At 44.4% G+C, this 21339-nt stretch overlaps 1 protein-coding gene across 1 annotated transcript in view; it reads left to right on the top strand.

The window, feature by feature from the left end:
* The first annotated feature begins 10198 nt into the window (after positions 1 to 10198).
* TOP2A (DNA topoisomerase II alpha) overlaps positions 10199 to 21339 on the top strand; it is a 35168-nt gene continuing 24027 nt past the window's right edge. The window contains exons 1-11 of the mRNA XM_053570852.1: positions 10199 to 10374; positions 11789 to 11941; positions 12130 to 12220; positions 12507 to 12570; positions 14574 to 14719; positions 14909 to 15006; positions 15472 to 15684; positions 16004 to 16177; positions 16495 to 16596; positions 16707 to 16844; positions 20619 to 20757. Of these exons, the coding sequence (XP_053426827.1) occupies positions 10354 to 10374; positions 11789 to 11941; positions 12130 to 12220; positions 12507 to 12570; positions 14574 to 14719; positions 14909 to 15006; positions 15472 to 15684; positions 16004 to 16177; positions 16495 to 16596; positions 16707 to 16844; positions 20619 to 20757 (1339 nt within the window). The 5' untranslated portion in view covers positions 10199 to 10353. The remainder of the gene's footprint in view (positions 10375 to 11788; positions 11942 to 12129; positions 12221 to 12506; positions 12571 to 14573; positions 14720 to 14908; positions 15007 to 15471; positions 15685 to 16003; positions 16178 to 16494; positions 16597 to 16706; positions 16845 to 20618; positions 20758 to 21339) is intronic.

Raw genomic sequence — 21339 nt, 5'->3', positions numbered from 1 at the left:
TTTTGCAGTTTTTTTTTTTGGCCGGGGCTGGGTTTGAACCCACCACCTCCGGCGTATGGGGCTGGCGCCCTACTCCTTTGAGCCGCAGGTGCCGCCCAGACTTCCTGATTTCAAAAACCCATGCTGCTCGGTGCCCATAGCTCAGTGAGTAGGGCACTGGCCACATACACTGAGGCTGGTGGGTTCGAGCCTGGCCCACACCTGCTAAACAACAATGACAACTGCAACCAAAAATAGCTGGGCATTGTGGCGGGTGCCTGTAGTCTCAGCTACTAGGGAGGATGAGGCAAGAGAATCACTTAAGTCCAAGAGTTTGAGGTTGCTGTGAGCTGTGATGCCATGCACTCTACCCACAGTGACACAGTGACACTCTGTCTCAAAAAAAAAAACTCTCTATTCCTACTTCAGCTCTGTGCCCGTAGCACAGTGGTTAGGGCGCCGGCCACATGCACTGAGGCTGGTGGGTTTGAACCCAGCCCAGGCCAGCTAAACAACAATGACAACTGCAACAAAAAAATAGCCAGGCGTTGTGGCAGGCGCTTGTAGTCCCAGCTGCTTGGGAGGTTGATGCAAGAGAATTGCTTAAGCTCAAGAGTCTGAAGTTGCTACAAGCTGTGACACCATGGCACTCACCCAAGGGCAACATAGTGAGGCTGTCTAAAAACAAAAAAAAAAAGAAAGAAGGAAAAAGAGAGAAACAGTTAAACAACATTTCACTAAAGGCCTTAGTAAAAACTGAACACTTTTTAAAAGTCCATTCATTACCAGCCAATCCCTTGAGCTCAGGAATTCAAGGCCACTCAAGACCAGCCTGAGCCAGAATGAGACCTGTCTCTACTAAAAATAGAAAAATTAGCTGGGCATTGTGGTGGGCACCTGTAGTTGTCCCAGCTACTTGAGAGACCGAGGCAGGAGGATCACTTGAGCCTAGGAATTTGAGGCTGCAATGAACAATGATCACACCAGTACCCTCATGGCCACACAGCAAAGCAAGACCCTGTTTCCAGAAAAAAAGAGAAGGTATTCAATCCAGCTGGGTATATGTCACATGCTTGTAGTCCCAGCTACTCAGCCCAAACCCTTGAGGCCAGGAGATCCAATCTAGCCTGGGCAACATAGCAAAAACCTGTCTCTAAATAAATAAATAGATACTCAATCCAGTTCTGCCTCCTCTCCTTGGTATGAGAAGCTGAAAGAGCAGAGAGGCCTCTGCTGTAAGACGGGAGAGCCGTAGCCTCTCTGTCTTATTCCTTTTTACCACTTAGACTGGGGGGGGACGTATAAAGCAAGGATGTAGGGACCTTGAGAGTATAGGGGTGAGAGAACAGTGAGGACCTCATTGTTATATTGGCCCAGATCAATAGGAAAAACTGAACAAATTTTAAAAGTCTGACCAAGCCTCTAGCCTCTAATTTCTAGTCATGGAAATTAAAGCCCACCTCCAGTTCCAGCACCTGCCATTAGCAGCCACTGGTGCTAGAGAGAGGCATTAGGGAGCTTGGGAACCTGGCCAAGACCTGAAGACAGATCAGTCACACTGCTAGGCCAGGAGGTGAGGGGTCGGGTGTCATATAAGGAGCAAAAAGACTGAGAGGCCATAGTGCACCTCCCTACACACCATGGGAGTCCTAGGCTGGGCTCCATGGGGAAAGGAAAGACAAATGTAGGGTATACCCTGATTTAGACCAACTCAGAGCACAAAAAATCATATTTGGAATTACAGTGTTAACAATCATTTGTCCACAGGGAGAGCCCTTAGCAATCATTTGTCCATGGGATTTTTTTTTTTTTTTTTTTTTTGTAGAGACAGAGTCTCACTGTACCGCCCTCGGGTTGAGTGCCGTGGCGTCACACGGCTCACAGCAACCTCTAACTCTTGGGCTTACGCGATTCTCTTGCCTCAGCCTCCCGAGCAGCTGGGACTACAGGCGCCCGCCACAACGCCCGGCTATTTTTTTGTTGCAGTTTGGCAGGGGCTGGGTTTGAACCTGCCACCCTTGGCATATGGGGCTGGCGCCCTACTCACTGAGCCACAGGCGCCGCCCCTGTCCATGGGATTTTTAAAGCGCTATGCAGTTTGCCTGTTTTCAATGAAGTCTTACACAAAACCCAAGCCGTGAAAGGATGAAAGCAGGAGCTGCTCTGAAATGGACAACCTGGGCCTCCCTTCCTTGAACTGCTCCCTCCATCACCTCTCCAAGACTCCCTGGAAGGCATTTTGCAACCCACTCTTCTAGTTGGGCTACCTAGATTTCAGTTCACACAGGGGGAAACTGAGAACTAGAGAGAGGAGGGGATTTACCCAAGTTCATGCAACCAATGGCAGCAGAGAGAGGCTAGGACTTCTCACCACAACATACTGTCTCTCATCGTGGTCCAGAGATTTAGTTTTTTAGAGTTCTGACCACTGAGTTCCCTAAATCTATTGAGAATCTCTATCTACAAAAATTACATTCTCATACAAACTTGTAAAGACAAGTATGACTGCCTTCAGTGAGGTGGGGACTAAGTGACAGGGTGAGGAGGGTGCAGGACGTGGATAAAAATGAACAATTAGAAAGTCTCGTGTTAAAAAAAAAAAAGAAAGGGCGGCACCTGTGGCTCAAGGAGTAGGGTGCCGGTCCCATATGCTGGAGGTGGCGGGTTCAAACCCAGCCCCGGCCAAAAAAAAAAAAAAAAAAGAAAGTCTCGTGTTGACAGTAGGTAATGAACACAGTGAACTAACAAGGTCCATAATTAGGTTTTTTTTTTTTTTTTTTTGCAGTTTTTGGCTGGGGCTGGGTTTGAACCTGCCACCTCTGGTATATGGGGCCGGTACCCTACTCCTTCAGCCACAGGCCCATAACTACTGAGAAAACTCTTTTAAATTGTTTAAGCTAATTTTTTACTTTACAAAAATAATACATGTCCATAGTTTTAAGCTTTTCAAATGGAAGGAAAAATATAAAATGTGTCCCTCCCCTACCACTTATTTACAATCCTTTCAGATACTTTCGATGTATATATAAACATATATATAATTTTATTTATTCAAATGGAACTATGCTTTACATAGTATTCTTCACCTCACCTTTTTTTTAACTTAACAATGTATCATAGTGATACTTCCATATCAGTACACCTTCCTTGCCTTAATAGCTATATACCATTCAATTCCATTAGATTGCAGCCAGGTGTTTTTCCATTAAAAATAATAATATTGGGCGGCGCCTGTGGCTCAGTGGTAAGGCACCGGCCCCATATACCGAGGGTGGCGGGTTCAAACCCGGCCCCGGCCGAACTGCAACCAAAAAATAGCCGGGCGTTGTGGCGGGTGCCTGTAGTCCCAGCTACTCGGGAGGCTGAGGCAAGAGAATCGCTTAAGCCCAGGAGTTGGAGGTTGCTGTGAGCTGTGTGAGGCCACGGCACTCTACCGAGGGCCATAAAGTGAGACTCTGTCTCTACAAAAAAAAAAAATAATAATAATAATATTGTTCTTCCCCTAAGATACCTTTGGTGATCTGTGAAAATATTCTCTATTCACTTGACCTAAAAAACACCACAAAGGGGTGGCGCCTGTGGCTCAAGGAGTAGGGCGCTGGTCCCATATGCCAGAGGTGGTGGGTTCAAACCCAGCCCCGGCCAAAAAAAAAAAAAAAAAAAACACCACAAAGTCATGCAAGTTAAGAGGTTCAAATCTTCGTGTTCACTTTAAGAACACATGTGAAACTGCCCAGGCCATCAAGTGTACGCATATATGAAAAGCTACCAAGTACCTGAAGGATATCACTTTAAAGAAGCAGTGTGGGCTCAGCGCCTGTAGCTCAAGCACCTAAGGCACCAGCTACATACACCAGAGCTGGCAGGTTCAAATCCAGCCCAGGCCTGCCAAACAACAATGACAACTACAACCAAAAAATAGCCGGGTGTTGTGGCAGGTGCCTGTATTCCCAGCTACCTGGGAGGCTAAGACAAGAGAATTGCTTAAGCCCAGGAGTTGGAGGTTGCTGTGAGCACTCTACCCTCTACGAGGGCAACAGCTTGAGGTTCTGTCTCAAAAAAAAAAAAAAAAAAAAGGGGGCGGCACCTATGGCCCAGTCAGTAAGTTGCCAGCCCCATATACCGAGGGTGGTGGGTTCAAACCCAGCCCCGGCCAAACTACAAGAAAAAAATAGCTGGGTATTGTGGCAGGTGCCTGTAGTCCCAGCTACTTGGGAGGCTGAGGCTAGAGAATCACCTAAGCCCAGAAGTTGGAGGTTGCTGTGAGCTGTGGGATGCCACGGCACTCTACCGAGGGCCATAAAGTAAGACTCTGTCTCTAAAAAAAAAAAAAAAAAAAAAATTAGCAGTATGTAGGGTAGTGCCCATAGCTCAGTGGGTAGGGCGCTGGCCACATACACCGAGGCTGGCGGGTTCAAACCTGGCCTGGGCCAGCTAAAACAACAATGACAATTGCAACAACAACAACAAAATAGCCGGGCTTTGTGGTGGGTGCCTGTAGTTCCAGCTACTTGGGAGGCTGAAGCAAAAAAATCGCTTAAGCCCAAGAGTTTGAGGTTGCTGTGAGCTGTGCACAGCACTCTACTAAGGGCAACATAGTGACTCTGTCTCAAAAAAAGAAAAAGAAGCAGTGTGTGGAGTTGGTAGGTATGCCCAGGCCAAACAATGGGGCTGGACACAGGGTCGGTGGCCCAAAAAGAATGCTGAATTTTTGCTGCACATGCTTAAAAATGCAGAGTAATGCTGAACTTCAGGGTTTAGCTGTAGATTCTCTGGTTAGTGAGCATATCCAAGTGACAAAGCATCCAAGATGAGCTCATGGTCACATTAACCCATACATGAACTCCCCCTGCCACATCAAGAGGATCCTTACCGAAAAGGAACAAATTGTTCCCAAACCAGAAGAGGAGGTAACACAGAAGAAAAAGATATCCCAGAAGAAACAGAAGAAACAAAAACTTATGGCACGGGAATAGATGCAACTAACAGTAAAAGGAAAAAAAACAAAACACAATAATATACAAAATTGCAATAAATGACCCTGTACACTTATCTTTGCACAATTGTGGGGTTGAATTCAATATTCCTAGAAGTTAAATTTCGGGGTTAAAATGTGTGTACATTTTCAAAATTTAGATGGATACAGAACTACTAGATTGCTGTAGGAAATTTCTGAGTAGACTTGGGCATTAATTTCTGGTCCTGAGCTGCACTCCTCTGGAACTTCCCTTGCTCTCCTCCCACTTCTGGTTGGTGGCCCTCCACTTTTGTCAGGGGCTACCTAGAGGTTCTGATCTATGGGACATTTGGGGTTTTTCTGTCCTCCTCCAACCCAAAACTGGTATCCCTGGTAAAAAGGATTGGCCAGACCCTGCCAGTGGTAAACCTCAAAGGAAACAGAGCCTCTTAGCCCAGGCTTAACCACCTAAGAAGTTTGGCACTGGCCCAGCTTCATCCAGGAATTCCCAGTGGGCTCCAGCCTAGCCAATTCCAACCCCCAAATCCAGAGCCACACTTTCAGTCCAGCCCCCTTCAGCTAGGTCAGCCACAAGAGAGAAGAGACACTGCACTTTCTCTGAAGCTCCCCATAAAGGAAGAGACATTGTGCCTTCCAGGCCTCTCCCACGCTTAGCCCAAAGAACGGAAATAGTCTCACACACCCCCAAAAAACTACCAAAGAATACTTATAAAAGGAGCTCATACGCATATGCAAATATATTCTAAAAGACTTGTAGGAAGTTCCATGGAAAAAGAAACTGTCGGAGAAGACTCCCTGGAGAGGGGAATTTTAAACTAGTTTTGGAAGAAAAGATTTATGAGACTGACAGGGAAGGAATGTCCTAGAAAGGAGCAGAGGTAATAATCGCTAACACGTTCTGAGCTCTGGTTAGTTTTGCCAGGCAATGTACTAAGCATTTTATCTGTGTTATATCATCCTATGAGGAGGGAGTACTCTCATTATCTCCATTTTAGATTGTTAAAGAAAAATTATGAAAGTCCATTGCTGGGCGGCGCCTGTGGCTCAGTCGGTAAGGCGCCGGCCCCACATATCGAGGGTGGCGGGTTCAAACCCGGCCCCGGCTGAACTGCAAACCAAAAAAAAAAAATAGCCGGGCGTTGTGGCAGGCGCCTGTAGTCCCAGCTACTCAGGAGGCTGAGGCAAGAGCATCGCTTCAGCCCAGGAGTTGGAGGTTGCTGTGAGCTGTGTGATGCCATGGCACTCTACCGAGGGCGATAAAGTGAGACTCTGTCTCTACAAAAAAAAAAAAAAAAGAAAGTCCATTGCTAGGGACTGAGCTCCTGCACTAGGCCCCACCAGATCAGACCAAACCAAAATGGAGTCACTCATGCTAAATGCCACATATCAAACTGAAACTTGAAGAAAATACATAGATCCTGAAACAGATCACTTTTTCCTGAAAACAGGAGGTTCCAGTCTACTTGAGTCAGCATAAGAAGGAAGTGATGTTAGCAATCGGATTGGGTTTTGGTTTTTTTCCTGTTGTTCTATTTTCTTGTTCCCACCTTACAAAGCCCACTGTTCTGCTATTGCCCAGTGGTGAACTCGCATTCTATGTTGTAGAATGGAGACTGCTTGTAATTTTGTATTTTGACAAGAAAAAAATGGGACACAGGGATACTGAGCTGACTTGCCCAAAGTCATATGCCCAGCAGGTATCCTAGTCAGAGGTCCCACTCAAGTACTCAAGTACAGCTGCTAATAGGGATAGGAGTAAGGTGCAGCTTGCTAGTTCAGGCCTCTGCAGAGTGGGGGCATGGGAATAATGAAGATGATTTCCCCTTCCCCCACTACCGCCCCCTGGAACTAACTCCCAGCCCCTTTTTGCCTCCCAGGACTAGAATCTGGCTGGCACCTAGAATTCCCTCTTTGTGTACAATGCCTCCCAGGCCCACTCATCCCAGACCCCTACCTACTTCTTCCTTCAATGGTCCTCACAAGTCATGCTGGCCACCCTGTGATAGACTCTGAAAAGAGGAAAGGGCTGGTAGAGAAACAGCTTGTGCCCAGAAAAGAAGATAGGTGGGCCAGAGCTAGACCATCCTGCCCTACAGAGCTTGAGCTGGAGGATTATCCCAGGAGCTTCCATATCTCATTTAGCCCTCTGTACCTTTACTAAAGGATAAAGACATAGGGAAAGAAACTCAGGCTCAGGTAAAATTCTAACTCAGGTGTGTGTGACCCCAAAGTCCTTTTGACTCCTCAGTTCCTGCTTCTGGGTTTTCAGAACAAAGACTCAACACAATCAAGATCAGACTGAACTGCAGGGAAGATCTGAAGCTGGGTCCCAGGGCCCAGGACAGTGGCTCACGCCTGTAATCCTAGCACTCTGGGAAACTGAGGTGGAAGGATCCCTCGAGCTCAGGAATTTGCACCAGCCTGAGCAAGAGTGAGACCCTATCTCTACTAAAAATAGAAAAACTTGCCAGGGGCGGCGCCTGTAGCTCAGTTAGTAAGGCACCGGCCCCATATACCGAGGGTGGTGGGTTCAAGCCCGGCCCCGGCTGAACTGCAACCAAAAAATAGCCGGGCGTTGTGGCAGGCACCTGTAGTCCCAGCTGCTTGGGAGGCTGAGGCAAGAGAATCGCTTAAGCCCAGGAGTTGGAGGTTGCTGTGAGCTGTGTGAGGCCACGGCACTCTACCGAGGGTGATAAAGTGAGACTCTGTCTCTACAAAAAAAAAAAAAAAAAAGAAAAACTTGCCAGGCATGGTGGTAGGCATCTATAGTCCCAGCTACTTGGGAGGCGGAGACAGGAAGATACCTTGAGCCCAGGAGTTTGAGGTTGCTGTGAGCTGGGCTGAGGCCATGGCACTCTAGCCCCACTGACAGAGTGAGACTCTGTCTCAAAATAAATAAATAAATAAATAAATAAAGCTGGGTCCCAGGAAGTAGGGCTGGAGCTGCTGGTTAATATTTTGTTGCCTCAAGCCTGGCACGGTGGCTCATACCTGTAATCCTAGCACTCTGGGAGGCTGAGGCAAGTAGATTGCCTGAATGCATGAGTTTGAGACCACCCTGAGCAAGAGAGAGAACCCCGTCTCTAAAAATAGCTGGGCGATGTGGCGGGTACCTGCAGTTCCAGCTACTCGGGATACTGAAGCAAAAGAATTGCTTGAGCCCAAGAGTTTGAAGTTGGTGTGAGCTATGACACCATGGCAATCTTCCGAGGGCAACAAATTGAGACTCTGTCTCAAAGAAAAAAAAAAAAAAAAGAAAAATTCTGTTGCCTCATCTCCGGGTGGGTCTTGCAAGGTACCACAGGCTGGGATGAGCTACAGGGTGGAGAACAGGAGTTGCCAAAGCTGGACTGTGGACCTTGGGGAAGCCTGGCCACCACTTCTACCTGGGGGGCTCTGTGTTTCAGGAGGTAGAAGGCAGCAAGGCTGGTTTCTGACTGGATGGGACATCTTGTGTCCTGGGGAAACACACAGAGAGTGACATGCTGGCCCTGTATGTAGCCCAGGGCCTGGTCAGGCTTCTGCCTGGATAGAAGCTATTGGACAGGGTTCCCCACAGCTGTTCTGGGGGTCCTGTGCATTGAGGCTGCCTTCCTTAACCAACACATGCAGTGAACAGAGTGGAGCTGAGAACACTTAAGGACTGCTGGTGGCCGGGGACCAGAACAATGAATGCCAAAGCTCCAGGCTTTCCTGAGCTAGTTCCATCCTTGGCTTTCTGTCACATCACACCCCCTCCTCATTGGCCCTCCCTGGGACATGCTGGGTTTATGTAGCAACGGTTGACCTCTTCTTTTAGAAGAAAAAGAAAATTAACCTGCAAATTGACATAACACCTGAAGGAAAATTCCAGCTATCTATCTGATCCTGATATTGTAACATAGCCTACAAGTCTAAACACCTTATGCTTGTCTTCATGCAATCCTCACCATCTCTGAGATAATAGCATTATAATTCCCTGTTTTTAGCAGAGGAAATCCAAGCATTGAGAAAGCTTCCCCATCAACGTCACAAGAATGGCCAGTTGCACAGCTGGGATTAAAACCCAGGCAAACTCAGGGAGCCATTGCAGAGGTATTGCAGACGGAGGAGCAGTCATTCCTATTGTGTGGCTATTTTCTTCTAGCGTCTTGCATGGACAATTAACTTTCTGTTTGTTTAACCCATTCAAAAATTTATATGTCAGAGTAAAAGAAAAAAAACTCTCTGGCCTTTGGCATTTCCTTGTCACGTGAACCACTGTTCGGAACTGCAGAGTAGGGCAGCTCAGTACCTGGGCAAAGGGAGGCTGTAACCCACCTCCGGCTCTGGAGCCCATAACCATAAATTATCCCTGTTTTTTATTTACTAGTTGCAGTCCCAATGCTGCTCTGCTGGGACTTGAACGCTGCCCTCTTATTTTGCAAAACTTCTCTATATCTTTGCATGGTATGGAAACCGTACACCCCGACTGGTAGCACTTTGTCTCGGAAAAACAGATTCTGTGGTGGGGAAGGGGGCCGAGGCAGAACCTGTTCGCGGATCAGCGAGACTGCGGGTCCAGAAAGCCCGAGCTTTCCGGAAAACGGAGATAAGACTCCCATTCTTCTCGCTAACAACCTCAGCGGGAGGGCGATTTCTAGACTCCAGGTTAGCAGCGCTAGGGGAAGAAATAGCCTTTTTTTTTTGTAGAGACAGAGTCTCACTTTATGGCCCTCGGTAGAGCACCGTGGCGTCACACGGCTCACAGCAACCTCCAGCTCTTGGGCTTCCACGATTCTCTTGCCTCAGCCTCCCAAGCAGCTGGGACTACAAGCGCCCGCCACAACGCCCGGCTATTTTTTGGTTGCAGTTTGGCCGGGGCCGGGTTTGAACCCGCCACCCTCGGTATATGGGGCCGGCGCCTTACCGACTGAGCCACAGGCGCCGCCCCCCTTTCTTTTTTTTTTTCTTTTTTTTTTTTTTTAACTCGGACCAACACCTCACAGAACCCCTTGGCGCTCCCACCGCTTGTCTCCAGAGAGAGAAGGAAGGAGGGAGGGAGAGAACTAATGAACCCTCCCCATTGGCCAGATTACCCTGTCACTCTCCACTAAGACCTGCCCGACAGGTTCTTTTTGAAAAATCCTCTAGTCCCGCCTCCCTCGTCTAATTGGTTCGTTCGAACGGGCCGGGCCAACTCAGCCGTTCATTCGTCGATATAAAAGATCAGATACGATTGGACGGAGCCGGTGAGAGCGAGTCAAGGATTGGTTTGTCTGGTTTGGGCGGGCTATCGAGGCAGGCTCGAAAAGGTACGAGAGCCGCTTTTCTAACCGACGCTGGTCTGTGGAGAAGCGGCTTGGTTCGGACTTGTCTCGTGGGTCCTGCCGGTTTAGTTGCTTTCAGGGTTCTCGAGCCCCTTCCCGACTGTCACCATGGAGGTGTCCCCGCTACAGGTACAGCTCGCGGAAGGGGCCGGGTGGTGGAGCCTCGGCGGGGCCCAGCATCTCTCTCTGGCGGTCGGTGAAGGGGGTGACTCTGCAGGGCCGCGGGCCGGCCGGTGACGTGTTGGGCGCCCATATTGCCCGGGCCCTGGGTGATCGCCAGGAGGGGGAAGCCCTTTGTGGTGCTGGGAGTGAAGTGTGATCGGTAAACTGGCTTCTAGGCTGTCGCGTGTTGTCTGACTGTTTCGAGGGCGCAGGGTTCGTCCGTCCAGGGTCGGGCTGTGTCCCGCTGGGACGTGCGCGAGTAACTTTCAAGTCGCACACACAGAATGCCTTGCTCTCCCTCCCGCGGGGGGAAAGCTGGATGGAATGTCGCCGATCTCCGCCGAGGACCCGACCGGCTTCAAAAAATGTCCTTCCTGGGCGGCGCCTGCGACTCCCGGGGGTAGTCGTATGCCGAGGGTGGCGGGTTCGAACCCGGCCCCGGCTGAACTGCAACAAACAAATAGCCGGGCTTTACGGCGGGCGCCTGTGCTCCCAGCTGCTCGGAGGCTGAGGCGACAGAATCGCCTAAGGCCAAGAGCTGGAGGTTACCGTGAGCTGTGACGCCACGGCACTCTACCGAGGGCGACAAAGTGAGACTCTGTCTCTAAAAAAAAATATGTCCTTCCTGTTCCCAAATCTTTAGCTTCCCGCAACCTCCGCTGGAGCACTAGCATCTCTATGTCCCTGAGTGTCGCAGGCACAGACCTGTGTCCAGCAGTTGACGGGAGTGGGTGTGTTGTACCGATGACATCTAAAACGTGTTCACAGAGGAGGGACTCCTCCTAACAAATCCAACTACTGGTTAACCTGAAATACAAACAGATAAATAAAACAGGTTCCAAGAAAAAGGTTTCCCCAACAGACACACCTTAAAGGGACAATAGATCTGTTTATTTATTTTTATTTTATTTATTTTTTTTTTTTGAGACACAATCTCACTGTGTCACCCTCGGTAGAGTGCCGTGGCGTCACAGTTCACAGCAACCTCAAACTCTGGGCTTAAGCGATTCTCCTGCCTCAGCCTCCCAAGTAGCTGGGACTACAGGCGCCTGCCACAACACCCGGCTATTTTTTGTTGCAGTTGTCATGGTTGTTTAGCTGGCCCAGGCTGGATTCAAACCCAACTTCGGTGTAGGTGGCTGGCGCTATTGTGCTAAGGGCGCCAAACTCAAGTCTCTCTAAACGGACACTTGGAGACCCGACCCAACTCCAGCGAATTTAAATTGTGTTTGCACAAAAACTATGTCGGATCCCAGCACCGCCTGCTAACAGGCTGCCATTAGTGATAGACTGGGTTGTGTTCTCATGGTAGACAAGTTGCTCATCATCTCTGATAAACCATTGATTAAAAATCTCTTCTTCTAATTTAAAAAATTGCTAGCCTGTAAATGAAAACATGCAAATCGACAAAATAAAGAAGAATGATGCTAAGAAAAGACTGTCTATTGAAAGGATCTATCAAAAGAAAACACAATTGGAACATATTTTGCTCCGCCCAGACACCTACATTGGCTCTGTGGAGTTAGTGACGCAGGTAAAACCAAGCTAACTAAATGCACTTACTTAGCAGTTGAAATGTATACTTTTCTAGGTTAATTTTCTAACTATCACACATATATGTATGCCACATATATTGTAGTATTTAATCTAGAAGACTTAGCAGCAAATCATGACAAAACAATAAACAGAGTAAAAATCACAATTTCTTTCCCTTATTTCTAGCAAATGTGGGTTTATGATGAAGATGTTGGCATTAACTACAGGGAAGTCACTTTTGTTCCTGGTTTGTACAAAATCTTTGATGAGATTCTAGGTGAGTACATTCTTTCATGTAATGATCTACTTCATTTGAAGTATTCTTACCAAACCCTGGATAGCCAGGGCTCCTGTCATTTCATCTCACCTGACAGAGGTAAGACAGTCTATTGGAGCACAGCAAGTTTTTTCCCAGGCAACAGTAATAAGAACAAAAATTACTGAATTAATACCTTATTGATGCTACTCCTGTGCTATTCGAGATACTTTTCCCCTATATCTTAGAGTTAAGAATTTTTGTAAAACACTTTAATTTCTTACAAATGTGTTTTATTTTATTTTAGTAAATGCCGCGGACAACAAACAAAGGGACCCCAAAATGTCTTGTATTAGAGTCACAATTGACTCGTAAGTCTTCTGCTTAATTTTTTGTTTGTTACATAGCTCATTGTTATTGTTAGTTGCATTTACTTTGATTACTGGTGAAATTGGCTGCTGTTTTTTAAATGAAGGTTTATAAAAATAATGAAAGGCAGAATGTTAAAGTGAACAACTTTTGGATACCGACCACCTAGATCCAAGAGCTATCCACGTAATCCATATTGTCTCCATCCGTATTTTTTTCTGAACCATTTCAAAGTAAATTGCAGACATCACGACACATAATCTATAAATACTTCAGCAAGCATCTCCAATAATTTCTTTAAATATTCTGATTGTTGGAGTTGTAACTTTTTCTCATGATGCTATTTGAACAGTGAACTAGTAGGTGGTGATATATAGTAATTTGATCAAACATTTCTGGTTATAAATGCTGGGTATTCCTTTGTGGGTAGTCAAGGTGCTTGTTTCACCTTTTTATTAGCCTGGTTAGTTATGACAAAAACTATACTTGAATCCTTCTAAGGAGGTAATAACCATAATCTTCCAAAAACTGTTGAGCTAGTTTTTATTAGTCCTTTTTATAGACAATATTTAAGTGTTATCTGGAATAAGAACCATAGCATATATCCAGTTATAATTAAAATGATCTTTTAAGAACTAACCTAAAATAATTAGGAGACAAATCCAAACACATTTTCCGCATTTTATTGGTGAGTGGGCAGTTTATGTTTGATAATATTTTTCCCTTTTATATTTGTTTTGCAATGTGCTTTGTTGGGTGGGAAAACTATGGGAAGTAGAGATACAGACGATACTCTTAAAAGTGGTATAATAGCCGGGTGTGGTGGCTTGTGCTTGTAATCCTAGCACTCTGGGAGGCCGAGGCATGTGGATTGAGTTCACAGGTTTGAGGAAGAGTGAGACCCCCGTCTCTAAAAATAACCTGGCATTGTGGTAGGCGCCTCTAGTCCTAGCTATTCTGGAGGCTGAGGCAAGAGAATTGCTTGAGCCCAAGAGTTTGAGGTTGCTGTGAGCTATGACACCATAGCATTCTACCAAAGGTGACAAAGTCACTCAAAAAAAAGGTGGTATAATAATGTTTCCAAATTTTGTCTTTTCTTTCCATTGGGTGTAAATCATTTCCCTTTGTTTATCCTAACATTTTTATTTTTAAATTTCATATTTTTTCAACATTATCAGTGTCCACCCAGGTGTTGGAAAAAGTTTTTTTTTTTTTTTTTTTTTTTTTTTTTTTTTGTAGAGACAGAGTCTCACTTTACGGCCCTCGGTAGAGTGCCGTGGCCTCACACAGCTCACAGCAACCTCCAACTCCTGGGCTTAAGCGATTCTCCTGCCTCAGCCTCCCGAGCAGCTGGGACTACAGGCGCCCACCACAACGCCCAGCTATTTTTTGGTTGCAGTTTGGCCGGGGCCGGGTTTGAACCCGCCACCCTCGGTATATGGGGCCGGCGCCTTACTGACTGAGCCACAGGCGCCGCCCGGAAAAAGTTTTTTTAATTTTTTCTTCTTGGCTCCTATATCAGGAGTGTTAGGAACAAAGTATGCTGGGAAAGGTTGTTCTTACTGACTTTTATATAGTATATACAAAAAGAGTCATAAAGAAATTGAGAAAAAAATAAAGTAAAAAGAAATTAAGGATTATGATTTACATACTTTAGAAATAATAGTATTAAAAAAAATTTTTTTTTTTAGGAGACAGAGTCTCACTTTATCACCCACGGTAGAGTGCCATGGCATCACAGCTTACAGCAACCTTCAACTCCTGGGCATAAGTGATTCTCTTGCCTCAGCCTCCCGAGTAGCTGGGACTATAGGCGCCCGCCAGAACACCTGGCTATTTTTTTGTTGCAGTTTGGCCAGGGCCAGGTTCGAACCCACCACCCTAGGTATATGGGGCTGGTGTCCTATCCACTGAGCCACAGGTGCCACCCAGTATTTAAATATTTTTAAATGTTAAGCATTAGTTTGACACTAGTTGTTCAATAAATTACCCAATCTTTTCTTAGGGAAAACAATTTAATCAGTATATGGAATAATGGAAAAGGTATTCCTGTTGTTGAACACAAAGTTGAGAAGATGTATGTCCCGGCTCTCATATTTGGACAGCTCCTAACTTCCAGTAACTATGATGATGATGAAAAGAAAGTAACAGGTACAGTATGGAGGGAATTAAAGAACATATTTGTTGCTACAAAAATACATCTTTTAAATGACTATCTGTGGGATAAAGGTAAAAATATGAAAATAAATCTCTATAATTGAATAGCTTTGCCAGTGATTAAGAAATAAAACTGTCAATGAGATAATAACAATAAAATAATGTTTCATGTTTATTCACCAGGTGGTCGAAATGGCTATGGAGCCAAATTGTGTAATATATTCAGTACCAAATTTACTGTGGAAACAGCCAGTAGAGAATACAAGAAAATGTTCAAGCAGGCAAGTAAATAGATATATTGTGCCTTGATGATAAATTGTAGTACAGCCATTTATAATGACATTAACAGTTGGTTTAATTTGACATAATTTTTCTATTTTGAGACACAGTACTGTGGCATCACAGCTCACAGTAATCTCAAACTCTTGGGGTTAAGCGATTCTCTTGTTCCAGCCTCCCAAGTAGCTGAGAGGACTACAAGTGCCACCACAATGCCTGGCTATTTTTTGATGGATTTGTCATTGTTTAGCTGGCACGGGCTGGGTTCAAACCTTGGTGTATGTGGCTGGTACAGTAACCACTGTGCTATAGTGCCAAACTTAATTTGACATAATTTATGAGCTACTGAATTATGGAAAACTAATCATGAGCATATATATTGAGTTAGTAGGACTCATAAATTTGTGATATTTAGTTTTTGTTTGTGATATGATTTGGATTTTCATGTTTATTCTTTACTTCCATAGACATGGAGGGATAACATGGGGAGAAGTGGTGAAATGGAACTCAAGCCCTTTAATGGAGAAGATTATACATGTATCACTTTCCAGCCTGACTTGTCTAAGTTTAAAATGCAGAGCCTGGACAAAGACATTGTAGCACTGATGGTTAGACGAGCATATGATATTGCTGGATCCACCAAAGATGTGAAAGTCTTTCTTAATGGAAATAAGTTGCCAGTGAGTATTTTCTTGGACATTAAGGATAACAAAGTGACCACTGTCAAGAAGAAAATTGATTGTTTTCCCTTCCATATGTGTTTCTTGGCATTTCTCAGTTATGTGTTTCTGAAAAAAGAATGGTATACTACATTTTTTTAATCAGCTCATTTTAAACTTACTGAAGGAATGTCTTTCTTAAAGAAATACCTAAAATAATACTTTGTGTCCTTTAATGGTCATTCTCATATATGCCAGTTAGTGAACATCATTGCATTTCTTTTGAAATTTACTTCATAACTTTTAAAAAATACCATTGCCTTTATTAATTCCTATACAGGTAAAAGGGTTTCGTAGTTATGTGGATATGTATTTGAAAGATAAAGTAGATGAAACTGGCAACCCATTGAAAGTAATACATGAACAAGTAAACCAGCGATGGGAAGTGTGTTTAACAATGAGTGAAAAAGGCTTTCAGCAAATTAGCTTTGTCAACAGCATTGCTACTTCCAAGGTAATTTTATTCTTGAATTATTAGTCATGATTTATCTTTTTTTTTTTTTTTTTTAATTTGGCCGGGGCTGGGTTTGAACCCACCACCTCCGGCATATGAGACTGGCGCCCTACCCGCTGAGCCACAGGCGCCGCCCATGATTTATCTTTACATATATTGTTCTTACTGTTTTTTAACATATTGTATAAAATGGACTTGAATGTTGGGCTACCGTGGTATAAAAGAAGATACATTAGGGTTTTTTTATGTTTGATTATTGTTACTAATATAATTTTGAGGAAGCAAGAGTTTTATAGTTTGATATTTTTCTTCATTAGGGTGGCAGACATGTTGATTATGTAGCTGATCAGATTGTGACTAAACTTGTTGATGTTGTGAAGAAGAAGAACAAGGGTGGTGTTGCAGTAAAAGCACATCAGGTACTGATTTTAGCATAGTTTTCTTTTTCTAAAGTCAGGAAAGAAGAGAAAGCATATAAATAAAACATGAGTACATTTTTAGTGACTTAATAAATCAACTCTTATTGCAGGTGAAAAATCACATGTGGATTTTTGTGAATGCCTTAATTGAAAACCCAACCTTTGACTCTCAGACAAAAGAAAACATGACTTTACAAGCCAAGAGCTTTGGATCAACATGCCAATTAAGTGAAAAATTTATCAAAGCTGTGAGTACTTAGAGGGAAATAAAAATAGAAGCACCTGACTTTACTTTCCATTGCCCTTGTCTGCAGAAACAGAGATTCCTCCCACTTTTCTAAGTCTTCCAATCTGAAAAGGTTTTTCCTTTACTGGTTTTAGCAAGGGCTTAATCACCATCTTCATATCAATATTTTTCAATTAGGTATCACTATTCAGATCACTTCTGAATTCATCTAACTGCTTAACAAACACCCTCACTTAAATGCCTACAATTGTTCTTAATCAACATATGCAAAACTGAATTAGTTATTTCTATACTGACTGACCTTCCTGCAAGGGAACTCCTCACCCCTGCAATAATTTTCTAAATTATTTTTTTTTTTTTTTTTTTTTTTTAATTTGGCCGGGGCTGGGTTTGAACCCACCACCTCCGGCATATGGGACCGGCACCCTACCCGCTGAGCCACAGGCGCCGCCCCAATTTTCTAAATTATTTAAAACCCCTAACAAAGTCCAGGCACAGTGGCTCATGCCTGTAATCCTAGCACTCTGGGAGGCCGAGGCAGGTGCATTGTCAGACCTCATAGTTTCAAAACCAGCCTAAGCAAGATCCCGTCTCTAAAAATAGCTTGGCGTTGTGGCAGGTGCCTGTAGTCCCAACTTCTTGGGAGGCTGAGGCAACAGAATCACTTGAGCCTAAGACTTTGAGGTTGCTGTGGGCTATGAAGCCACGCACTCTACAGAGTTTGACAAAAGTGAGACTGTCTCCAAAAAAAACCCCAACCAACCACTAGGTTGCATAAACAAAAAAGCTGGGAGCCTTCTCTTTATTTCCCCTCCTCTCTAATCCAATTAATAAGAACATCTCTTGGATGCCTCCATAGCCTCCCATCATTATTTCCTTTTTGGATTACTATAATAAGGACTTAACTTTTGTGCTAGTTCAGGCCTTTCTTTGCAATGCTTTGCAGGGGTCCTCAAACTGCAGCCCGCGAGCCACATGAGGCGGTGTGATTGTATTTGTTCACGTTTTGTTTTTTTACTTCAAAATAAGATATTTGCAGTGTGCATAAGAATTTGTTCATAGTTTGTTTGTTTTTAAAATATAGTCCAGCTCTCCAGTGGTCTGAGGAACAGTGAACTGGCCCCCTGTTTCAAAAGTTTGAGGACCCCTGCTCTTGAGTGATAGACCTTTTTATATTAAAGCATATATTTTTATCTTCACTCTGTCTTTTTTTTATTTTTATTTTTTTGAGACATCTCACTCTGTCATCCTGGGTAGAGTTACTATGGCATCATAGCTCACAGCATCCTTAATCTCTTAAGCTTGACTAATTCTCTTGCCTCAGCCTCCCAAGAAGCTGGGACTACATGTGCCCACTGCCACCGTGCCCTGGCTAGTTTCTCAATTTTTAGTAGAGACGGGGGTCTCGTTCTTGCTCAGGCTAGTCTTGAACTCCTGAGCTCAAGCAGTCCACCCACCTCAGCTTCCCTGTGTGCTATAATTACAGGCATGAGCCACCGTGCCTGGCCTATCTTCACTCCCTTTTGATGTCTTTCAATGACTTTGGTTCAGGAAAAGTCCAAATTCCTTAATTTGGCCAACAAGAAAGATCTGCTATAATCTAATCCCATCTACCCCTCCAACCTCAATCTCTTTATTTATTTATTTATTTTTTAAGAGATAAGAGTCTCACTTTATCACCCTCAGCAGAGTGCTATGGCGTCACAGCTCACAGCAACCTCCAACTCCCAGGCTTAGGTGATTCTCTTGCCTCAGCCTCCCGAGTAGCTGGGATACAGGCGCCTATCACAAAGTCTGGCTACTTTTTGTTGCAGTTTTGCTGGGGCCAGGTTCCAACCTGCCACTCTCAGTATATGGGGCCAGTGCCCTACTCCCTGAGCAATAGGCACCACCCTTTTTTTTTTTTTGAGGCAGTCTCACTTTGTTGCCCCATTAGAGTACTGTCGCATCATAGCTTACAGCAACCTTAGACTCTTGGGCTCCAGCAGTCTTTTGTGTGTGTGTGGTTTTTGGCCAGGGCTAGCTTTGAACCCGCCACCTCTAGCATATGGGATCAGTGCCCTACCCCTTTGAGCCACAGGCGCTACCCAGGGCTCAAGCAATCCCCTTGCCTCAGCCTCCTGAGTAGCTGGGATTACAGACACCCCTTGCAATGCCTGGCTATTTTTAGAGACGGGGCAGATGAAAAATCACATGTGGATTTTTGTGAATGCCTTAATTGAAAACCCAACCTTTGACTCTCAGACAAAAGAAAACATGACTTTACAAGTCAAGAGCTTGGATCAACATGCCAATTATGTTGAGGCTCTGAGGCTCTTGCTCTAACTCAGGCTGGTCTCAAACTCGTGAGTTTAGGCAATCTACCTGCCTCGGCCTCCCAGAGTGCTGGGATTACAGGTGTGAGTCAGCACACCCAGCCCTCCATGCCACTTTTTCCGGTGTTGTCTAAGTTTCAGTCCTACTGGTTTTATTTTGTATTTATTTTTTGAGACAGAGTTTCACTGTGTTGCCCTCGATAGAGTGCAGTGGTGTCATAGCTCACAGCAACCTCCAACTCTTGGGCTTAAGCCATTCTCTTGCCTCTGCCTCCCAAGTAGCTGAGACTACAGGCACCTGAGACAATGCCTAGCTATTTTTTGGTTGCAGTTGTCATTGTTTAGCAGGCCCGGATCAGGCTCGAACCCACCAGCCTCAGTTTATGTGGCTGGTGCTCTACTCACTGAGCTATGGGTGCAAAGCCCCTGCTGGTTTTAAATTACTCAAAATTACAGAACTCTTCTCCTTAGATCTTGTTCACATGCTAATCCCTCTGCCTAAATATATGTAGCAGACTTTTCACTTATATATAACATTTATCACCCTTGTGATTTGTTTTCTTTCTGTCTTCTCTGTTGTGACTTAAACTCTGTGAGGACAAGGGCCATGTCTAATTTAACCTCTATGTCTCCAATAGGTAGCTTAGTATCTAGCACAATATGACTAAGTAGTAAATTTTTATTTATTTATTTTTTGAGACAGAGTCTCACTTTTTCATTGTTGGTAGAGTTCCATGGCATCATATCTCATAGCAACCTCAAACTCTTGGGCTCAAGGAATTCTCTCGCCTCAGCCCCAAGTAGCTGGGACTACAGGCACCTGTCAAAACGCTCAGCTATTTTTTTTAGAGATTGGGGTCTCAGTCTAGCTCAGGCTAGTCGCGAACCTGTGAGCTCAGGCGATCCACCTGCCTTGGCCTCCCAGAGTGCTGGGATTATAAGCTTAAGCCACCATGCCCAGCCAGTAAATTTTTTTTTTTTTTTTTTTTTTGAGACAATCTTGCTCTGTTACCTGGGCTAGAGTATAGTGGCATCATCATAACTCACTAAAACCTCAAACTGGGGTGAAGTAATCCTCCTGCCTGTATCTGGGACCGTAAACTTACACAACTGTACCTAGCTAATTTTTCTATTTTTTTTTATATAGAGAGTGTCACTTGCTCAGGCTGGTCTCAAACTTCTAAGCACAAGTTATCCTCCAATCTTGGCCTCCCAGAGTGCTAGGTTTACAGGCATAAGCCACCACACCCAGCCCATAATAAATCTTTATTGAGTGAATGAACCAAAATGAAATTATCCCTCAGTGATGATAACCTGATATAGGAAGATGTGCCACTCCTTACTCAGAAATTTCTATTCTATCTCTTTTTATATCTTTAAAATATTTTTATGGAGGCTAATTTGTATTCTCGATTTCTGACAGAATGCTTCTTTCCTATTTTGAATCTTCTCATTTTCAGGCAATTGGGTGTGGTATTGTAGAAAGCATACTAAACTGGGTGAAGTTTAAGGCCCAAGTCCAGTTAAATAAGAAGTGTTCAGCTGTAAAACATAACAGAATCAAAGGAATTCCCAAACTTGATGATGCCAATGATGCAGGTATTTATGTTTCCACCAGACCTTACGTTGTAGCTTAGTTACTTGTTTTATCCGTTAACAGCAGATTGTTTCCTTGACATTTCATATTCAATAGAATAATTTTGTTAAAAATTAATTCCCTAGCCGGGCGTTGTGGTGGGCGCCTGTAGTCCCAGCTACTTGGGAGGCTGAGGCAAGAGAATTGCTTAAACCCAAGAGTTGGAGGTTGCTGTGAGCTGTGTGATGCCATGGCACTCTACCAAGGGCGATAAAGTGAGACTCTGTCTCTACAAAAAAAAAAAAAAAAATTAATTCCTTATTAATGAACATTTAGGTCATTTCCAATTTTAGGCTGTTATAAATAATGTTGAGATGATTGGGTACCTAAAGTGAAAAGGTTTATATAGTGATCTATTTCCTAACAAATAATATAATCAAGCCAATGTTTAACAGCAATATGAGTATCATGATAAATTAAAGAGCTAAGATTTTTTCATTTACTATGAACTTTAGTTAAAATATATATCTAGGGCGGCGCCTGTGGCTCAGTCAGTAAGGCGCCTGCCCCATATACCAGGGGTGGCGGGTTCAAACCCGGCCCCG

The sequence above is a fragment of the Nycticebus coucang genome, chromosome 18, assembly GCF_027406575.1.
Source record: "Nycticebus coucang isolate mNycCou1 chromosome 18, mNycCou1.pri, whole genome shotgun sequence".
In the NCBI taxonomy this organism is placed as follows: Eukaryota; Metazoa; Chordata; class Mammalia; order Primates; family Lorisidae; genus Nycticebus; species Nycticebus coucang.
This window is presented reverse-complemented; position numbering and strand designations above follow the sequence as displayed.